At 42.2% G+C, this 20,023-nt stretch overlaps 1 protein-coding gene across 27 annotated transcripts in view; it reads left to right on the top strand.

The window, feature by feature from the left end:
* The window catches only part of LOC116604733 (serine-rich adhesin for platelets), a 39,950-nt gene extending 20,706 nt beyond the window's left edge, over positions 1-19,244 (top strand). For 3 of the 27 annotated variants that reach the window (XM_048725277.1, XM_048725281.1, XM_048725286.1), the window contains 27 exons: positions 715-759; positions 1,526-1,570; positions 1,683-1,733; positions 1,971-2,012; positions 2,128-2,196; positions 2,421-2,450; positions 2,615-2,695; positions 3,022-3,071; positions 3,820-3,955; positions 8,057-8,308; positions 8,554-8,741; positions 9,110-9,320; positions 9,762-10,127; positions 10,423-10,805; positions 11,152-11,428; positions 12,029-12,254; positions 12,733-12,926; positions 13,362-13,464; positions 14,147-14,289; positions 14,405-14,538; positions 15,141-15,324; positions 15,454-15,719; positions 15,808-16,074; positions 16,228-16,504; positions 16,917-17,053; positions 17,855-18,050; positions 18,412-19,244. In XM_048725277.1, coding sequence (XP_048581234.1) covers positions 715-759; positions 1,526-1,570; positions 1,683-1,733; positions 1,971-2,012; positions 2,128-2,196; positions 2,421-2,450; positions 2,615-2,695; positions 3,022-3,071; positions 3,820-3,955; positions 8,057-8,308; positions 8,554-8,741; positions 9,110-9,320; positions 9,762-10,127; positions 10,423-10,805; positions 11,152-11,428; positions 12,029-12,254; positions 12,733-12,926; positions 13,362-13,464; positions 14,147-14,289; positions 14,405-14,538; positions 15,141-15,324; positions 15,454-15,719; positions 15,808-16,074; positions 16,228-16,504; positions 16,917-17,053; positions 17,855-18,050; positions 18,412-18,629 — 4,571 coding nt within the window. In that variant the 3' untranslated portion in view covers positions 18,630-19,244. Of the gene's footprint in view, positions 1-58; positions 101-384; positions 430-714; positions 760-871; positions 914-1,196; positions 1,242-1,341; positions 1,396-1,525; positions 1,571-1,682; positions 1,734-1,970; positions 2,013-2,127; positions 2,197-2,420; positions 2,451-2,614; positions 2,696-3,021; positions 3,072-3,819; positions 3,956-8,056; positions 8,309-8,553; positions 8,742-9,109; positions 9,321-9,761; positions 10,128-10,422; positions 10,806-11,151; positions 11,429-12,028; positions 12,255-12,732; positions 12,927-13,361; positions 13,465-14,146; positions 14,290-14,404; positions 14,539-15,140; positions 15,325-15,453; positions 15,720-15,807; positions 16,075-16,227; positions 16,505-16,916; positions 17,054-17,854; positions 18,051-18,411 lie in introns of all 27 variants that reach the window. The other 24 variants (XM_048725289.1, XM_048725291.1, XM_048725292.1 and 21 more) reach the window with 18 other exon arrangements.
* Positions 19,245-20,023: the final 779 nt, after the last annotated feature.

Raw genomic sequence — 20,023 nt, forward strand, 5'->3', positions numbered from 1 at the left:
CTTTTTCTCACAATTGTTGAGAGTCTTACATATAATGCATGGGCACTTTTCCTTCTAGCATCCTCTTCGATCCAGGCGACATCTTCTTCTCTAAGCACATGTAAGAAAATAATTTCCATTGGTAGATAACAGTTAGAAAAATCAGAGTAACTTCACTTTGTAAATCAAGAATACTTTTTCTCACAATTTTGCATCGGCACTTCTCTTTCCAACTTCCTCTTCGGTCCAGGCGATACCATCTACTTCTAGTGCTTGTAAGAAAATAAGTTCCATTTACAGATAACAGCTAGAATCATCAGCGTAACTTTTCTTGTAAATCAAGAGTACTTTTTCTCACAATTGTTGAGAGTCTTACAATTAATGCATGGGCACTTTTCCTTCCAGCATCCTCTTCAATCCAGGCGACAACATCTTCTTCTCTAAGCACATGTAAGAAAATAATTTCCATTGGTAGATAACAGTTAGAATAATCAGAGTAACTTTACTTTGTAAATCAAGAGTACTTTTTCTCACAATTTTGCATCGGCACTTCTCTTTCCAACCTCCTCTTCGATCCAGGCGATACCATCTACTTCTAGTGCATGTAAGAAAATAAGTTCCATTTGTAGATAACAGCTAGAATAATCACCGTAACTTTACTTTGTAAATCAAGAGTACTTTTTCTCACAATTGTTGAGAGTCTTACATATAATGCATGGGCACTTTTCCTTCTAGCATCCTCTTCGATCCAGGCGACAACATCTTCTTCTCTAAGCACATGTAAGAAAATAATTTCCATTGGTAGATAACAGTTAGAATAATCAGAGTAACTTTACTTTGTAAATCAAGAGTACTCTTTCTCACACTTTTGCATCGGCACTTCTCTTTCCAACATCCTCTTCGGTCCAGGCGATACCATCTACTTCTAGTGCATGTCAGAAAATAAGTTCCATTTGTAGATAACAGCTAGAATAATCAGCGTAACTTTGCTTGTAAATCAAGAGTACTTTTTCTCACAATTTTGCATCGGCACTTCTCTTTCCAACCTCCTCTTCGATCCAGGCGACATCATCTACTTCTAGTGCATGTCAGAAAATAAGTTCCATTTGTAGATAACAGCTAGAATAATCACCGTTACTTTTCTTGTAAATAAAGAGTACTTTTTCTCACAATTGTTGAGAGTCTTACAATTAATGCATGGGCACTTTTCCTTCCAGCATCCTCTTCAATCCAGGCGACAACATCTTCTTCTCTAAGCACATGTAAGAAAATAATTTCCATTGGTAGATAACAGTTAGAATAATCAGAGTAACTTTACTTTGTAAATCAAGAGTACTTTTTCTCACAATTTTGCATCGGCAGTTCTCTTTCCAACCTCCTCTTCTGTCCAGGCGATATCATCTACTTCTAGTGCATGTAAGAAAATAAGTTTTATTTGTAGATAACAGCTAGAATAATCACCGTTACTTTGCTTGTAAATCAAGAGTACTTTTTCTCACAATTGTTGAGAGTCTTACATATAATGCATGGGCACTTTTCCTTCTAGCATCCTCTTCGATCCAGGCGACAACATCTTCTTCTCTAAGCACATGTAAGGAAATAATTTCCATTTGTAGATAACAGTTAGAATAATCAGCGTAACTTTACTTTCTAGATCAAGAGTACTTTTTCTTACAATTTTGCATGGGCACTTTTCCTTGCAGCATCCTCTTCGATCCTAGAGATCCAGGCGACATCATCTACTTCTAGTGCATGTAAGAAATCGAGTTCCTTTTGTAGATCGATGGGTTTTCAAAATCCCGTGCAACAAAATGTAATTGTCAAAGTGTAATAGCCAAGTCAGGCGAAAAGAGAATGAAGACATATTATTACTATTAATTACTTTTAACAGTTCCATTTGTAGATAACAGCTAATATAATCACCATAACTTAGCCTTGTAAATCTAGAGTACTTTTTCTCACAATAAATGCATGTGCACTTTTCCTTCCAGCATCCTCTTCTATCCAGGCGTCATCTTCTACTTCTAGTGCATGTAAGAAAATAAGTGTATTTAGATCTAACAGCGCTTATAACCAATATTTACCTTGTATACATATATTTTGCGACGGATAATGAGAAGATTACTTAGTTATAAACCTATTTTTCAGCACCATCCTCTGTGACTTCGGTTTCCAGCAGCGCCTCCCCTACACCATCTAGCACGCCCATACCATCGGGTAATGAATCTCCAATATTTGCATTTATCAGGTATTATGGCGCCGAGGAGACGACGTAAGGCTTCCACTTTCTTACAAATAAATATTGTCGGCGTTTACTCGGTGGGGGGGCTTGCCGGCACTAAGCGTGCGCGTGTCCTCTAATAACACATGGATCATTGACCAATCAGAGCGCGCGATTTTCGAGTGTCGTAGTATAAATTCAATCTCTTTTCTTGTTTCAGCGTCAACATCTCCTGTATCACACAGTGCCCGTAAGTGAGAGGCTTATAAAATCTAATTTGATATCGATAAACAGCTCCGGGTGCTAGCGATGTTTCCCCTACCCCCTCCCTTTGCACTATGAATTTTAAGATGATGTGAACTAAAATCCCCACCCTCTTTTCGCGCGCCCTTAAACTGTTCATCTTATTCATAGCGTCTTCCACGTTAATTTCACCAAGCCCTTCGTCATCTTCCATTGCTATTTCCAGCTCCGTTTGTAACCCCGACTGCCATGGTGAGTGTGATTTATCATCTTCTTTCTTTCGTAGTGGAGTAATACCAACTAAGACTGCCATTGTCAATATAGTAGAGTTAATATCATATCATTGTTAGGAAGGTAATACCATCTGCGACTGCCATGGTCGGTATAATAGAGTTATCATCATATCCAAGGGTAATTACAAGGGTAATGCCACCTGCGACTGTCATATTGTTGATAGACGAGTAAATGTATATATTTATCTTTCATACATCGACTAAAGTTCATGAAAAAGAGCAATGATCTATTTCTCATCGTTTTTCTTCCCCTGGAAGGCTTCATGGTCCTCTTTCTTTCTCTAGGAACATGTAATGGAGCAGCGCAACAGAATGAATGTGGTGTTTGCTATGGGGTAAGTAAACCTCTCAGTATGTCTACCTGGCCTACCCTCATCTATCCCTCCATCCATTCATTCGTCATCCGTTTGTCCGACACCCATTGATCCAGAGCGCTTTTTGTAACGTGTCCGTCCACTTAGTTATACTTTGGAAACGGCATTTTTATTCATAGATTTAAATGTACAACAACAAAATCTGGCTGAGATTTAGAATCTCGTCAGATATATCAATATATATTCAATTCAATTTCAATCTTTTTCCTTTTCACTTAGACATGTACATCCCACAAAAAAGCGTTTTATCTAGGTGGGATGAGTTTTGCATATAGTTGGATTTTGTTTTGTATCTATCTCACCGTCTGTCCATCCGTTCATTTGTCTATCGATCCGTCAGCCTGGCCGTTTCGATCCTCCCCCTGTCATTCTCCTCACCTATCACTGCATCTCTCTATCCATCTATCCTTTCGTTTGCCCGTTTGTCTGTTCATCTGTCTGTCAGCCCTTCTTTTACGTTCGTATCTCCATACATATCCCTCTGTCAACTCGCTGGTGCGTCTGTGTGCTCGGTACATCGGTTCGTCGCTTTATCTGTCCATCCTACCGTTTCCATCATCGCCATCATAGAAAATAATTGGGTTTGAAATAAGTGGGTTTGAACTTCACTGATCCGTGGTCAGTGTCTCACTACTCTGGACCCCACCCTGCGCTTTTCTCTAGACACGCCCCTGATCACTCTGCCCTATCTACATTACCTCCGGTACAGGGCTTGACAGGGAAGTACAGTAATAGTAGTAAGGATTGTAGCGGCACGTGCCACGGAGCCGCGACCGTTGATAGCTGTGGCAACTGCACTGGAGGCACCACAGGCAGGACCGCTGAATCTGCAAAGGATGTTTGTGGTACGTACAGTGCAAACAGAGCAAACAGACAAGTCATGTGTCTAAGTGGGAACAGCGCAAACAGACACATCATACATACGCGTACATCAAAAATACAAGTCATACGTCTTAGTGCGAACAGCGCAAACAGACAAGTCATACGTCTTAGTGCGAACAACGCAAACAGAATAGTCATACGCGTACATCAAACAGACAAGTCATACGTCTTAGTGCGAACAGCGCAAACAGACAAGTCATACTTCTTAGTGCGATGAGCGCAAACAGACAAGTCATTCGTCTTATTGCGAACAGCGCAAATAGACAAGTCATACGTCTTAGTGCGAACAGCGCAAACATACAAGTCATACGTCTTAGTGCGAACAGCGCAAACAGACAAGTCATACGTCTTAGTGCGAACAGCGCAAACAGACAAGTCATACGTCTTAGTGCGAACAGCGCAAACAGACAAGTCATACGTCTTAGTGCGAACAGCGCAAACAGACAAGTCATACGTCTTAGTGCGAACAGCGCAAACAGACAAGTCATACGTCTTAGTGCGAACAACGCACACATACAAGTCATACGTCTTAGTGCGAACAGCGCAAACAGACAAGTCATACGTCTTAGTGCGAACAACGCAAACAGACAAGTCATACGTCTTAGTGCGAACAACGCAAACAGACAAGTCATATACGTCTTAGTGCGAACAGCGCAAACAGACAAGTCATACGTCTTAGTGCAAATAACGCAAACAGACAAGTCATACGTCTTAGTGCGAACAGCGCAAACAGACAAGTCATACGCCTTAGTGCGAACAACGCAAACAGACAAGTCATACGTCTTAGTGCGAACAGCGCAAACAGACAAGTCATGCGTCTTAGTGCGAACAACGCAAACAGACAAGTCATACGTTTTAGTGCGAACAACGCAAACAGACAAGTCATACGTCTTAGTGCGAACAGCGCAAACAGACAAGTCATACGTCTTAGTGCGAACAACGCAAACAGACAAGTCATACGTCTTAGTGCGAACAACGCAGACATACAAGTCATACGTCTTAGTGCGAACAATGCAAACAGACAAGTCATACGTCTTAGTGCGAACAAAGCAAACAGACAAGTCATACGTCTTAGTGCGAACAGCGCAAACAGACAAGTCATACGTCTTAGTGCGAACAACGCAAACAGACAAGTCATACGTCTTAAGCCAAGTGCGGCAAACACCGGCCAGCAATGCTACACTACTGAGGATGACTGCAAGACAAAGGAAATGCTTACGAATTACTCCAAAGTGCCTCACAACATGAAGTATAAACAGAACCAGTATTGCTAGGGCTATTTGCAAGAGCCTGTTCGTGGCCTAAAATCATAGATCCGACGCGCGCACGAATATCCAACCAGAAAGCAGCAAATAGAAGTCAGCGAAGTGCAACAAAAGTCCCACAAATTGTACAACATGTCGGATGAGGTCAGTGAGTTCTCCCCGGATTTATTTAAAATACAGACGTTTATAGCGGAGCCAGCGTGGCCGCAGGCCGCGCGCGGAGCTCCATAGGTATAGAAATATGGTAAGCTATGCGACTTGGTTTTGTGGTCATCGCGCGGTCACCCTGTGGTGTCACAAATCCAGCAGCGCAACTCTCAGGCCCCTCTCGGTTTTACGCTTTTATGTGTTTTTAGTTCAAATTTCGTATGTTCACAGAAAAAAGGCAGTATTTAATGAGAAAATATGCGGATTCAAATGGACTGAAGTCTTTTAGGAACCGTTTTGTCTGAAGTGCGAGTCGATAGTAAAATCTACCAGGGTGTTCGTGAATCCCGCCCGTCGCAACAGCTAAAAAGAGGACTATAGAGGAGGACTATGGAGGATCTACACTACCATTGTATATTCATTCACGTCTACATTTATGTAAGGAGATCCTGAGAAGAAAGGGCCTTGATGTCTGTTTTCAGCTATAAAAATCATTCGCTTGTGTCGACGAGTTCCTTGCTAGCAGAAATTCGACAACTTCACAGTTTACAACAAAAGCGAACACACAACCACAACAGAAAGCGAAAAAAAAAAACTGCCAAGGTGAGTTTTAGACGACGATTTGTATTGAGAATATGAAAGTTATTTTTCTTTTATTGTTGTGCTTTTATAATGCTCGTTTGTTCGTTGTTTTTTCCATAACCAATCGCTCAGACTAAAACACCGTACCAGCTTTAGTTTGACGTCAAGATGCCATATCAAAGTCATATTATATCTTTGTTTTGATGTAAATACGTAAATACTTACAAGTTCTATAAATTCAGGCGTATATTCCTCACGGTAAGTAAGAATTTAACGACAGAAATACGTAGTAGTCTAGTTACTGTATCAATGCCACTTAGCTTGTTGGATTTATAGATTTGTTTCTAGAGTTTGCTTTGAGAATTCGTGGTCTAATCAAACATGTTGAGCATAACACATCCTTCGATAATCTTCGTTCTCTCTATACTTTATTGACTGCGTTGAGATATTTAATAAAGGCTGACAAATATTATCCTGCCATATATTGCTAAAGAAGACCTTTCTTGTCTTTATATTCTGTGTATTTAGTCTTTTCAAAGATACAGCAACATTTTTTCAACATTATCATAACTACTTTAACTTTACAATTACAAAAAAAAAATTCTCTTCGAAAAAAAATACAACCCTTATTACCTATATTGTTTTTGCTTTGATATTGTCTGCGTCTTGCATACTTTCTAATGTGTTTATTTATTTTTATTCAAATAGTTGTGGGAAATTAGTAAGGTTATAAATGGCATGATGAAAATATTGTTTTTGAAAGAAAAAAAATAATTAATTGTTTTCACTTTTATTTAGGTAAAACCAACCAAGGACTACCTAAGGGCCATGATTGATTCTAAAGGCTGAAAGGCATAATAATAGGCAAATATTAAGATAATATAGTAGGGGATTTCTTACTTTTATATTACAACAGTATAAGTGTAATAGGTTTTTTAGAGCAAGATACTTGCTCTCAATGATAAATCTGTAAAGAAAACATTTATCTATCAACCTAAAGATAATGAGGAAAGGGGAAATGTTAGAGTGTTGTTGCATTATTGTTAATTTTTTTATCAAAGATATACTCCCAATTCTTCCTTTTTTCTCTCTGCTGACTATTTTTGTATGCAATTGATATTATTTGCTGTTTTCCCTCTGCGCCCTAAATAAATTAAAATATGTTAGCTTTGAAATAAGACATTTTCATTTAGCACTACTTTCAGTAATATCAAGGTTTTTTTTTTTTAGAATTTGCTTCCCAAGTTAATTTGTTCTTCTCCATTGCATTTAATTTTGGAGTAGCATTAGCATGTGTGGATCCAGGGTTTCTATAAAACAGCAGGCCACACGCTAAAGGGTGGGTGCACCAATATGTAATGCATGACTGTAATATCCTTGGTGATGGAGTATTACCAGTATGTGATAGACAAAACTTCCATATGGCACCTGGAATGTATAACTGTGTCATTATATCTTTGGAATGCTGTTTCATTCATTATTTGTTTCTTTGCAAGGGCAAAGCTGGTCAGAATGTAGCTTTGATACAAGTTCTATACTTCTATAAAGGGAAGAGGTTTTTATTAGATCAAAGTTACTTAAATTATATAAAGATAACAACAAACTTGTGCTTTTTCAATAATAAATTTGTAAAGAAAACAGTTTTATATCAATCCTAAAGGTAATAGGGAAAGGGAAAAATACTAGGAAAGTGCTCGTGTTTTTCTACAATTTGAGTCCCAAACTCTACACTAAAAGTGGCCGGTCAAAGAAAACAGGGCTAGCACTTCCTACTCTGACCGGAAAATGCTTATTTGTTTGTCCAGCTTCTCAAACCAATTTTTTTCGGCGCCGATTGACGACTTTTTGTGGGACTTGTAGGACCACATGGCTGTTATTGCACCATCTCTTTCCTGATTGGCTATTCGTGCGCGCGTGATTGACATGTCGGATCTATGAATTCTCGCAGAGATCGTCATTCATTATTGAAATTATAGAAGTAATGATACACGACTTGATCCCCCAATAATTCGATCTAATCTCGATTTCCCTTGGATGTCATATAAAATGAGGCGCTGTGCCTTTTCTCAGGTGTTTGTCATGGTACCGGTAGCACGTGTCAAGGCTGTGATGGTGTGGCCAAAAGCGGAAAGGTTAAGGATTCTTGCGGCGTATGCGGAGGGGACGGAACCAGCTGCACTGCTCTTTCCGGTGTAAAGTGTCCAGCTGTTGATAAAAGATCCGCTGTGATAACATTCTTTGGCGGTGGTCTCAATAACGGTACTGCTGTCAATTGTAAAATTCGGGACCCCAGTACTGGAGCAGTATTGCAAACGGCACAAGGTAAACTGTTCGTAGTAGGCTTTGGAATCATTTCGACTTTCCCTGTTATGTCCAATGCTTACTTTATTCACTTCCTCAAAGCTTCTTTTCTTACCCTTACTTCTGTATTCTTTGTGTTAAGCTTCCAGCGTGTCTTGCAGAAGCTACCAATTTCTTTCAGTTTCTGGCGTGATTGTAACGCAAGGCAAATATCCTATATCTTAGCCTCCGGCGAAACCTTACTAAAAGCTTTCTCGTCCCCTAAGCCTCTGACGTGACAGTAACGCAAGGAACCTGTACCATCGCTACATGGAGTGGATTTGCTGCCGGCTGGTACAACTTGTCTATTTCCATCCTGCAAAGTGATGGAACGCAAGTCAACGTGACTGGCACTCAACAGCTGTACTTCTTCGACGGCGCGGTCACGAATTTCACAAGCATCGACAAAACCTCGGTATGTAGAAACCTAGAGACCTGTCAGGTTCGAACCCACGCAGTTATCTATACTGTATTTTTCTAGTGCAAAAGAAAACTAAAAATAGATGGGTCATTCCCTGATTTCTTGCTCATAACCCCAGCATCAAGTAATAAAACCAAAACGTACTTTTGCGACGATTAGTGTCCTATCCAGTTCATCTTGTTACTTGTATTATATGGCGCTTAATAGATCACGACATTTTTGTTTGGTTCCTCTTCGTGATAAGCTTTTTATTTGACGTCTTGTTCCGGGCTCGTTACAAGGGAAATGGAGTCTTTAGACGCGTATTCCATCTAATCAAATAATCAATTAAGTTCACGTTTCATTTGTTAAACTCTTCTTAGATTCTGCTGACGGATCTTCCACAAGATATTTTCATCAAAGGCAGTGGCTTTTTCTCTGGTGGCGGACAGTACTGCTATCTTGGAACTTCCAAAGTTCCAGCTACCTTCATAAATGAGACTACTCTCAAGTGTACTACACCGGCCACCGCCGTCTCGGCTAGGATACTTCTGCTCGTCACTTTCAACGATGGGTGCAGCAACATCACAACAAGTGCGTTTGTAATGCTGATGAATTCATCTATACAGAAAACAACAGACAATTGGTATATTTCTTTCTAGGATAGTTAGTCAAAGTTAATAGTGATGCGACCAAACACGAAAGAAGGGTTTGGAGAGTCTGAAACGGAATATAATTCCATGGTGGGTTGTATGAATAAGATAGAGCAGAAAAAAAAGGGGAAAGGTTAGAGGAGAGGCAGGTTTTGGGAGGAGGGGGGGGAGGGGGTGGGAGGGGGATAATGGGGCGAACCAACCTGGTCCCACCTTTTCGGAGGTAAGTTTAACAAGAAATGTATGGAAGCTAAATCCACATATCTACCACTCGCCATATGTTTTTTTATATGGGCGCCAGCCCTTCAGTAACGTGCTCTCCCCATCTAGAAATCCTAGATCCCTGTCCGCTTGAGATAATTATATTTTTTCTGCTTCGTAGATTTGCAGGTTACTCTCGAAGCACCTGCTCCAGTCTTAACCAAGACTCAGTTCACAGACAGCGGAGCCCAGATCGGGGTGACGTTCAATACCGAAGTGGCGACAGCAGGCCTGATGACGTGCTCTAATATATTTGATGGCCCGACGATGGACAAACTTGGCACAAATCCCACCTGCACCTGGACGAGCAAATCTACAGTAATGATCACGCCTGGACCTTCCGCTACTCTCAGCCCCGGTGACACTATGACTCTCAATCCAAACGTTATAAAGGCTGACGGACAGGCGTATGCAAAGTTTGCCTCGGGCTCGGCATCTATTATTCAAGCTCCTGCGAACCCACAGAGCGCCCAGCCAGTCATAACAGGTATAGAAATTAAAGCCGCATTGTCACCAGTTTACTTCCGAAGGTCCGACGGAAACCTCAACCGTTAAAAGACAAAAGAATCTATTAAAATCCGAGATATTTAACAGGCCATCCGCTCTAAATTATCAATCACATCCTCAAAGAAACTTCTGCTCTAGCTTACAATATTAAAATAAGGTTTTAGACCCTGGTGTATTGTGGGATCCAAGCTTTTAAACCCAGTCAATTGTCTTAGACCTAGCGTTCAGGGAACACGCAGCATGGGTAAACTAATTCTGGATTATTTTCTTTCTAGGTCCCACGTCCCTCTCGGTTTGTGGTAATCTATCACTAGCTGGAATCCAGTCTTCAGGTAGCGGTGGTAGACCGCTGAAATATGAATGGCGCCTCAAGACGTCACCATCAGGGGTTGACACTAGTGCGCTGACAGCCTTTCTTGATGGGAAAAATTCATCCAGTCTGACTATTAATGGAAACCTAATGCAGTCAGGGCAAACCTATGTATTTGAGCTGTGTGTGTCTAATTTCTTGAACTACGCGAACAAAGCCTGTGTCCAACACACATTGTCTAAGACTTCAGTAGCTGGTCCAAGGATAACGGTATCAGCGCCCTTAAGTGACCTGAACGCCAAGTCAGTGTTTGTCTCCCAATCATTTTTCATCAAAGCGAAAGCCGAGGTATAAAAAAATATATAATATTTACAAGCAGCCCCCAGGGAGGTCCCTCCCTCCCCCCCCCCCCCCCCCCTGCTAGGTCATTGCCCTCAGTATAAACCATGTTGCATGTGAGGCAAAGAATCAAGAAAATTGACTAAAAGCAGACTTGAATGAAAAAGAAAAGCTGTGGCACAGAATTTAGAGCAGCTTATGAAACTCCAGTATAAACGGACAGCACAAAGTTCATATAAAGCTTAAACACTTTACCCCTGCACGGAGCTCGAGGTTTTTCGCGTTCTAAAACTAGCAATTTATCAAAAAGCCCACAAGATTGAATGTTTTCTAAACGTAACTCTTCAACCCACAGGCTGCCTCATGCTCTAACATCTCCGCACCGAAGATCAACTTTGAGTGGCGCGTGACCTGCGCAGACTTAGAGGCCAAGGCGGCCATCGAGGGCAACGCTGACTTCACAAAAACAAAGAACACAGCAAACCTGCAGATTGCTGCGCGCGTGTTAAAGGCCGGGAAGACGTGTACGTTCACTGTCAAGGGGATCATGCAAAGCCAGGTTGCAGTTTATTCTGAAGAATCTATAGAGATCAACCCGCAATCAACGCCTTTGGGTGCTCTGGTTATTGGAGGTAATACGTCACCATCAGGTGTTAACACGAGTGCACTGACAGCCTCCCTTAATGGGAAAAATTCATCCAGTGTGACTTTTAAAGGAAACCTAATGCAGTCAGGGCAAACATATGTATTTGAGCTGTGTGTGAATAATTTCTTGAACTACGCGAACAAAGCCTGTGAGAGATGGAGATGTATTTCAAAAGGATTATGTTTCTAGGCCGTTCAACTTCAACTTATGAAGTGATTGATCAGGTTATCGATCCAAAGACAAAACAACACGTTAAGGTGCTCTGTTTTGTCCTGATTCTTTACTATCACGCAAAGTATTTCTTTATAAAGTGTTTTTCGGTATATCATAAATTCCAATACTATAACGATCACAGGTCTGTAGCCAGTATAGGTAGGCCGATTCATTTGCACGTGTTATATTTTATTTTTGGCCACGAGCCTGATCCGATGATTCAATACCACTGAGGGTACTCAAAGAAAACCTTTATTAAAAGAAAGAGAAAATATACATATAAACATTTTCCCGAGATACTGTATCAGGGGAATTTGTCTGGAACCGGGAGTTCTAAAGATTGCTGTGTCAGATTTGTTTTGTTGTCTCCAAGGTAACCGAGAAACCGGTCGAACCTGCAGCGAGCTGCGCCTCCAGGCTCAAGTGACGGACCTCGACTTGGAAGATGTCGTTCCTAACTGTACATGGGCGTGTCAGACAAGCACCGGGGCTACCTGTGGATCGGCCACGCGAGTCGGACAGACCATCAGTCCGGCCAGCTCGTGTGACTCCAGGGTCCCGTGCGAGGAGTTCAGGGTCGGCACAACATACATCTTCACGTAAGCTGGTCAAAGTATTAATTCTCTATAACATGACAAATTGATTACCATTGGCAGTTTACAAGAAACTGATGAAAGCCAGCTTGTTGCATTCAGTGGCACTATTTTCGAATTTCTTTTTTTAGCATGATACTTTTTCTAACAAGCCATAGTTGTCCAATAGGGAGTACGCAGGCATATATACCATATGCAAGATGTCTAAGGTTAGGAGAATTTCTCAATAAGAAAAAAACGCGTTTTAGTGTCCTAGGGATGGACGGTTCGGAGAGGGGCAGGGTATGGGGACAGGGCGCGTGCCTCCTTTTCGCCCACTCCTAGTTACGTATGACAGAAATAACTTCTGCGGCAGCCATCATTGGCGTGCACATGCAAAGACCAATTGGTCTTCGATAAATGCCCTTTCCTCCTTCCCAGAAAATTAAATGTCTAGATAGAGCTATACCTATATATTCGCTAACGTTTCGTGCGCCTTTGCCAGGGTGACGGCCATGAAACGTTCTCGCACAACTACGGCCCAAACTCAGATCAAGGTGGTTTCTGGGAGTCCACCGGAAGTATGGGTGAAACAAGCAGAGGTCAAGGTCGTGGCCTCTAACGGCTTTACCTTGGAGGGATATTATAAGTCCGGCCTGGAACCAAGCCTCGTCGAATGGAAAAGCATATCAAAAGAGGGTATGTATTAGTCAGTTATGGAGATGAAGATGGAGAAGACAGGCACATCCATTCGATTTCATATGCCTCTGCTGGGTGTCGCTGGCGGGAGGCAGCTTGCTCCTTCCCTCCACACCCGGTAGACCCGAGGCAAATACAAAGAAATACTGTGACTTGTAATATAAATTTGGTGAAGCTGAATAGACTTGGACGAGCACGCGGAGACGAGGCTTTCAAGTTACAAAAAACAACGGCAAAATACCTCAGCTGCAATGCTTGTTATAAAAAAAAGTAAAGCTGAGCTCGTCAGCCTGTGTAAAAACGCAAAATCGCTAACCATTCGCGTCTCGTTTCCATGAAGCGCTCGCACCAGTCCACTCATGTCATATCGAGCATGGGCTATTACGTTCGATTTTTAAACTTTTATTTTTAACTCTTGTTATTAATCTTTGTTAGGTTACCTTGTGGCGCAACCTGGAAGTCTGTTCCAGTCCTATACAAAGGGAAGTACATCATTGGCTTATTCCGTCTTCCGGCAGAGTCTCACAAAAGGAGCAATGTAAGCAAGGCTCACAACGAAAACAGCGAAACATTCTTCTCCTTGCAACTCTTCAGAGACACTAACTCATCAGAAACATTCTCACCTCCTTGCAACACGAACTTTTCAGAAGCATTCTCACCTTCTTGCAAAACAAACTCTTTAGAAACATTCTTACCTCCTGCAACACGGAATCTTCAGAAACATTCTTACCTCCTGCAACACGAACTCATCAGAAACATTCTTACCTCCTTGCAACACGAACTTTTCAGAAGCATTCTCACCTTCTTGCAAAACAAACTCTTTAGAAACATTCTTACCTCCTGCAACACGGAATCTTCAGAAACATTCTTACCTCCTGCAACACGAACTCTTCAGAAACATTCTTACCTCCTTGCAACACGAACTCTTCAGGAACATTTTACCTCATTGCATCACGAAGTCTTAAGAAACGTTCCTACTTCCTTGCATACCGAACTCTTTAGAAACATTCTTACTTCCTTGCAACACAGTTAATTCAACACGGCGTGCAAACAGCATTGAAGGGCCAAAGTTCTACTGCTGATACTGTTTAAACGAGGCTTCATGAATTTTTAACATTAAAATGTTTGGAGACATGCTCACATATAATCAATATTTTTCTGACTAAAAATAAAAACTGTGCGGCCGTTGACATTCAGTCACATGAACTACCGTCTTTCAGGTATCGTTTTGAGCTTCAAGTGACGCTAGACGGCGCGATCGGCAGGGCTTACATTGACGTCATCACACGACAAGGCCCAACTTCCGGAAAGCTAGTCGCTAGTGCTGCTACTGCCGAGGCCTTCTCGTCCGTAGAGCTGACAGGTATTCCAAAATTTGGGTGCCATTGCTTCCGTCGCAATAGGAGCAAAATAAAGTCAGAAAGAATATATCTTAACTTGGCAAAAGGTTTCAACAATGGTATGATATTTCTTTGTAGCGTTCGGTTGGATACCAGAAGATGACGGTGCCAAACCTTTGACCTACACCTTCAAACAAGGGAAAATTACCGTGTACTCGGGTACTTCAGCCAGCTGCACTGCCGTCGTGTCAACCGGGCAGTTCTCTCTGAAGGTGATCTAAATTTATTTTTGCCCAGCTTGATAATAATCATGATAACAATGTATAGCCCATAGTGTGTCTGTTGGCAATCAACGATTCCTTTGACCGAAGATAGTAGCGCAACAACACCGGGCCCGTAGCCAGGGAGGGGGGGGGGGTGTTCGGGGGGGGTTCGGATGAACCCCACACTCGGCTTGAAGGTCCGCTCAGAGCAAACAAAAATATATAACGTTTGGCTGGATTACCGTACAGATCAATATGTCTTTAAAATGACAACAGAAATCTTTTGTTCAATTATCATCTTGATTATTATCGCTATATGTTAAAAAGCACCCTATTAATAGGGTGCTTTAAAATACATTTTAAATACAAGATTTAATTTATTTGAAGTAATGATTGGCTAATGTAATAAGGCGAGGGGAGGGGTATACCGGAAATTTGGTCCGCTGAAATGGAAAAACGAACCAACCCGCTCAAAATCTTGGCTACGGGCCTGAACACAGGTTACCGAAGTACGATCAGATACAAACCTCCTAAATCGAGAAAACGAGTGATTCGCAGTCCCTAATGATGACTCATCAAATGTATATTCAATTGTTTTTCGATTTCTGCAGGTTACAGACGCATATGGCTCATCATCGTTTGCAAACCTCAACATCACGGTGACAGCACCAACCGATCCGAGTGCAGCTGTGTCTAGCGTGTTAGCAGCTGCTAGTACGCTTTCAGACTCTGGCGATCCCACTCAAGCCGTGTCGAGCTTGGCGATGCTTACAGGTTCCTCGGCTCTTGCAAGCGGTAAGCGAACTCGAATTATTATTATATTTATATTATTATAATTTTTCTTTGGGGAGTGGGGGGTAGGGAGGGACGCAAAAGGTCAGTCTGGAATAAATGACAAAAAATAAACGATATGTTTTCTATTAGAGGAGGATAAGAAGAAGGTTCAAACGGCTCTTCAAGACGCAGTCATTGAAGCTACCAAAGGCGGAGTGTCGGCCGAGACGGCAGAGGTTGTTTTTAGTGCGCTTAGTGAAAACCCCACCGAGGTCACTGGAACAAGATCAGACGAATTGGCAAATACCGCATCAAAGGTAATAGGTAGCCTTCCTAACCCGACCCCGGAGATACTTCAAGACGCTGCAAAGATCGTCGAGTCTCTTGACCCCACAGCTAGTGCCGGCTCTGCACAGGTAAGGGGAAAAGGGCCACCATCGCGCCTTCGCCTGGTATATTTTGGACCACTCTTATGCACTTACCCTCTTCTCTTTATTCTCGTAGAAAATCAGTGATTTATACGATCAGATAGGAGACACAGCGGTAAAGTCGCTGAAACCTGGAGACACATTTTCTATTGACACCAAGGACATAAAGCTCTCGGTATCGCTAACCACAGGCAAGGAGCCTGTGACGAGTGCTGACGGAACAAAGGCTGATGTCCCACCGTCGGCCTTTTGCAGTACAGATCCTTGTGAACCAGTGGCTGCATCGATAGCAAAACCAAGCGCTGCCCTGATCCCATCGGGCGAGACCATAGATCCAAACATGGTAAGTTGTATGTGTGCTGCCGTTCGTCCGTTTGTTTTCCTATCCGTCCGTCTTTTTGTCGGCTGTCGCTGTTGTAAGGAATTTGACATTAAAATACAAATGTTTTTAGCTTTTCGCTGCTTTGTTTATAAGTTTCTTCATGTTCTTTTCCAGGCTGTCAAATTTAGTCTGACTAACGCCGAAGGTCAAAAGATAGCCGTCAACAATCTCGCCGAACCAATTGTTATAAGTCTCCCGATATCCGGTTCCTCTCCGCCTGGGAATACGTTTGTGTGCATGTTCTATGACAGTGCAAGGAACGTTTGGTCATCCGACCACGTCACGACACAGTACACCGTGGGAGACACAGAGGTTAAGTGCCTCACGACTCATCTGACAACATTTGGTGCTCCTTCTAAGCCTTCAACACCAGACGTCAGGACGCCCCCACGTACGTTCAGTTCATGTTCGAGGCCTGTCGACAGATTTAGCTGGGAGGGTTTCGAACTGCTATCGTCCACAACACCTCACATCCATCATTGATGATTGCCATGATGGCATAAGTACCATTACCTTCGTCGTCAAAATTGGCATCGTCATCATCACCATTTCATTAGCAGCACTACCACGGGTCGGGGAAGGTGTGCATAGTAATAGATGCCATGCGCGTAAGATTTGCCGACTCTTCGAAGAAACGAGTTTGCTTTTGAATACCGGAGGGTGGAGGGGGGGGGGGGGGGGGGATGGGTGATGGTGGAGGATTAGACATCGAGACGTTTTCCCATAAAATATGAATACGTAGTCATCATCACAAATACTATGGTTGTCACGTAGCATACGATTTGATTTTTTTTGCTCCTTAGCGGGTGTAGAGCCTGCGAAGCACCGACTTGCTGTCGAAATCAACAAGGCGTTCTTCACCAACGGCTGGAATGACACAGTGATGGCTAATACGTCCAGCCCTGAGTACCAGGCCGCCCTGATCCAGGTGCAAAACGCGGTAAGAATAGTAGCCAAATAGAAAGTGAAGATTTATGATTCAAGTGCAGCTGTCTCTAGATGAGGCTTTTCGTACTTGACTAGGTTGTGTTGGTACATGACTTAATGGTAGTAAACACGGTAGTACAGCTTGTATGCGCAATGTAAGGTGATGCCTAGGTGTCGCTTGTGTGGTGCAGTGCTGTTGTGTATTGCTCACTAGGTTGCCCCTAGGCAGTCCCTAGATACAGCTTTTGTGGTGCCGTGTGTTAGTGTATGGATCACTGTGCAGGTATTCCCTAGATACAGCTTTTGTGGTGAAGTGTGTTAGTGTATGGATCACTGTGCAGGTATTCCCTAGATACAGCTTTTGTGGTGAGGTGTGTTAGTGTATGGATCACTGTGCAGGTGGTCCCTAGGTACAGTTTTTGTGGTGAAGTGTGTTAGTGTATGGATTACTGTGCAGGTGGTCCCTAGGTACACTTGTGTGGTGAAGTGTGTTAGTGTATGGATCACTGTGCAGGTGGTCCGTAGGTACAGCTTGTGTGGTGCAGTGTGTTAGTGCATGGCTCACTGTGCAGGTGGTCCCTAGGTACAGCTTGTGTGGTGCAGTGTGTTAGTACATGGCTCACTGTGCAGGTGGTCCCTAGGTACAGCTTGTGTGTTGCTGTGTGTTAGTGCATGGCTCACTGTGCAGGTGGTCCTAGGTATAGCTTGTGTTGTGCAGGGTGTTATACGGCTCCAGTCGTTACGATCGTCTTCTGTTTGAAAACTAGTGTTACATTATTGTGTTTAATCCCACGAATTTCTCATATACCTCCAGCTCGCCAGGATCTTCGCCAACCAGTCGTACTATGGCGCCAGCGAAATCATCCTGTCATCAAAGGACGGTAAGGTGCTCTTGACAGCGCTGCTGAAATTCTCCCCCGACACGACTGGCGTCCTGGAGGCGTTCAAGGCCGGTGTGACGAGGGAAGGCTATCAGATTAACAGCGACTCTGCTGTTGTGACGAAAGAATGTAAGTACTATGGAAGGATGTCATATGATGGTACTATTAGTCGTATCTATAACAAGAGTCCTAAGGGTGACTGTTTTGTCACTTGAAAAGCTATTGCCTCAAGAATAGAAACAGACACTTTACTTTAAGTCTAAATCGACAAATGCAAAGTCAAATTAACAAAGTAAATTGTTGCTTGTGAGATATAGTCAAATTTATGTCATTTTAATCACTGTTTTGTTTGTGAGTCTGTCCTCCAACAGGTGGCATCACAACATGCAATCAATAATTTCCGTCACGTTATGTACGTGTTAAAGCTTAGAGAGAGACGTCAAAATTAGCTCTTACTAGCTCTGTATAATCCCAATTCCATTCCTTACAGCACCCGCAGGGTCAGTTCCATCGGAAGACGACGACACGGCAGCCATCATCGGGGGGTGCGTTGGTGGCGCGGTCGCGCTACTGCTCTTGATAGGGATAGTGGTCTACTGCAACAAGGCAAAGAAGAACAAAATCAAAGATGCCAGTAGCGAGCAGGCAGAAGAGGTGGGATTGACCAATCGCGCGGCGTCGTCACCTGACGTCAATAACAGCGCATAATTTATTTTCTGTTTGCTAATCACGTGATTTTTTATTATTCCAAAAACGCTACCTGCTGGAGATGATTGTAAATTTGTACTCTAACTTCATCCGGGTATAGACTACACAAAACTATGAATAGGCATTAAAATTCTTGCTTTGTAAATGAGCTAAGGATTTCCAAACTGGTTTCACCAGCACCGAACACGTAGAATGTGGGAGGGGGGTCTGAACCATCGCTCAATATGTTTTGTTCGGTGTAATCACAAAAGAAAGCTCAGTGCTGCATTGGACGAGTAAATGGTTATGATATAAGTATAGTTTACACAACTCAGTGAAGCTGTCAATAATATTGTGAACAGCTACAGAGATCAGGCAAAGCTGTCGGTGCGTAGCGGAGTTTTACTCAAGAAAAGTGCAAACATATAAGATCCTTCACACACAAAGGCTGGAACTATGGCACTTCTGTAATAGAACAATCATCGCGTTAGGCCTTTTATTAGCTACTTGCTAGGTATTGCAGGTATTGGTTCAACTCCAAGGTCCAAGAAAGGGGCAGACATTTCAAGATGTGTTTTCCACTAATTTGATACTTATGCATGCTTTTTAAAGTTTTGAATAAATTTTCGCAGTCAAGATGTTGTAGTCTTTGAAGTTTTTTTTAGTAGTTCAATATAATTAATATTTCCCACGCTCCCTTTATGCCTTTTATGCCCCACCTCTCCTTACCAATATTATCTCCCCTCGCTTTGCTTGAATATAAAAGAGGAATGTTTTGATCAGCAAGCGGTATTATTTTAATATCCTAGTGTCTAAATAATTCTCTTCGAGATTTAAGTTTTGCTTCTTTTAAGAAGCAAAACTCGCCGTTTCTAGTTAGCTCCTTAAATCTCGAAGTTAAAACTTTTATAACCTTGGCCATACTATTACACTTTTTCTCGGTAGGAAGAGACGCATAGAAAATAAAATTCTAATGTTATACACATCCTGGATTTCTTTATTGCGTTTTTATCGCCTGCCTTACTCTGGTAAACGCACGCAGCGTCAATTATTCCAAAGTGTTATTTTTTACAAACTAATTATTTGCAATAATCATAAAAAAAAACACCGATTTTAATCCTGATAGCATAAACCATTTGCCGCTATCTTGCTTTAGAATCTTATGATAAATCGCTTAAGTGCTTTTACATCGCAAAGTTTACTTAATTCAATGATAATCGAACTTATATCTTGGTGGTTTTAGGCATTTATGACCCGATGGTTTCCTACCAAATTGTTGCTATGTTAATGCGATGTGAATGTTATTGGCTACAACGGGTGGGCACAGGTGGTCGCAGAGCCGCGGGCAAGACAACATTTTTCTTAGTGGGGTAGGGAAGGCTAAGTAATTTCCCCACGGATTTTCCGAATACTTA

This window comes from Nematostella vectensis, chromosome 3, assembly GCF_932526225.1.
Source record: "Nematostella vectensis chromosome 3, jaNemVect1.1, whole genome shotgun sequence".
NCBI lineage: Eukaryota > Metazoa > Cnidaria > Anthozoa > Actiniaria > Edwardsiidae > Nematostella > Nematostella vectensis.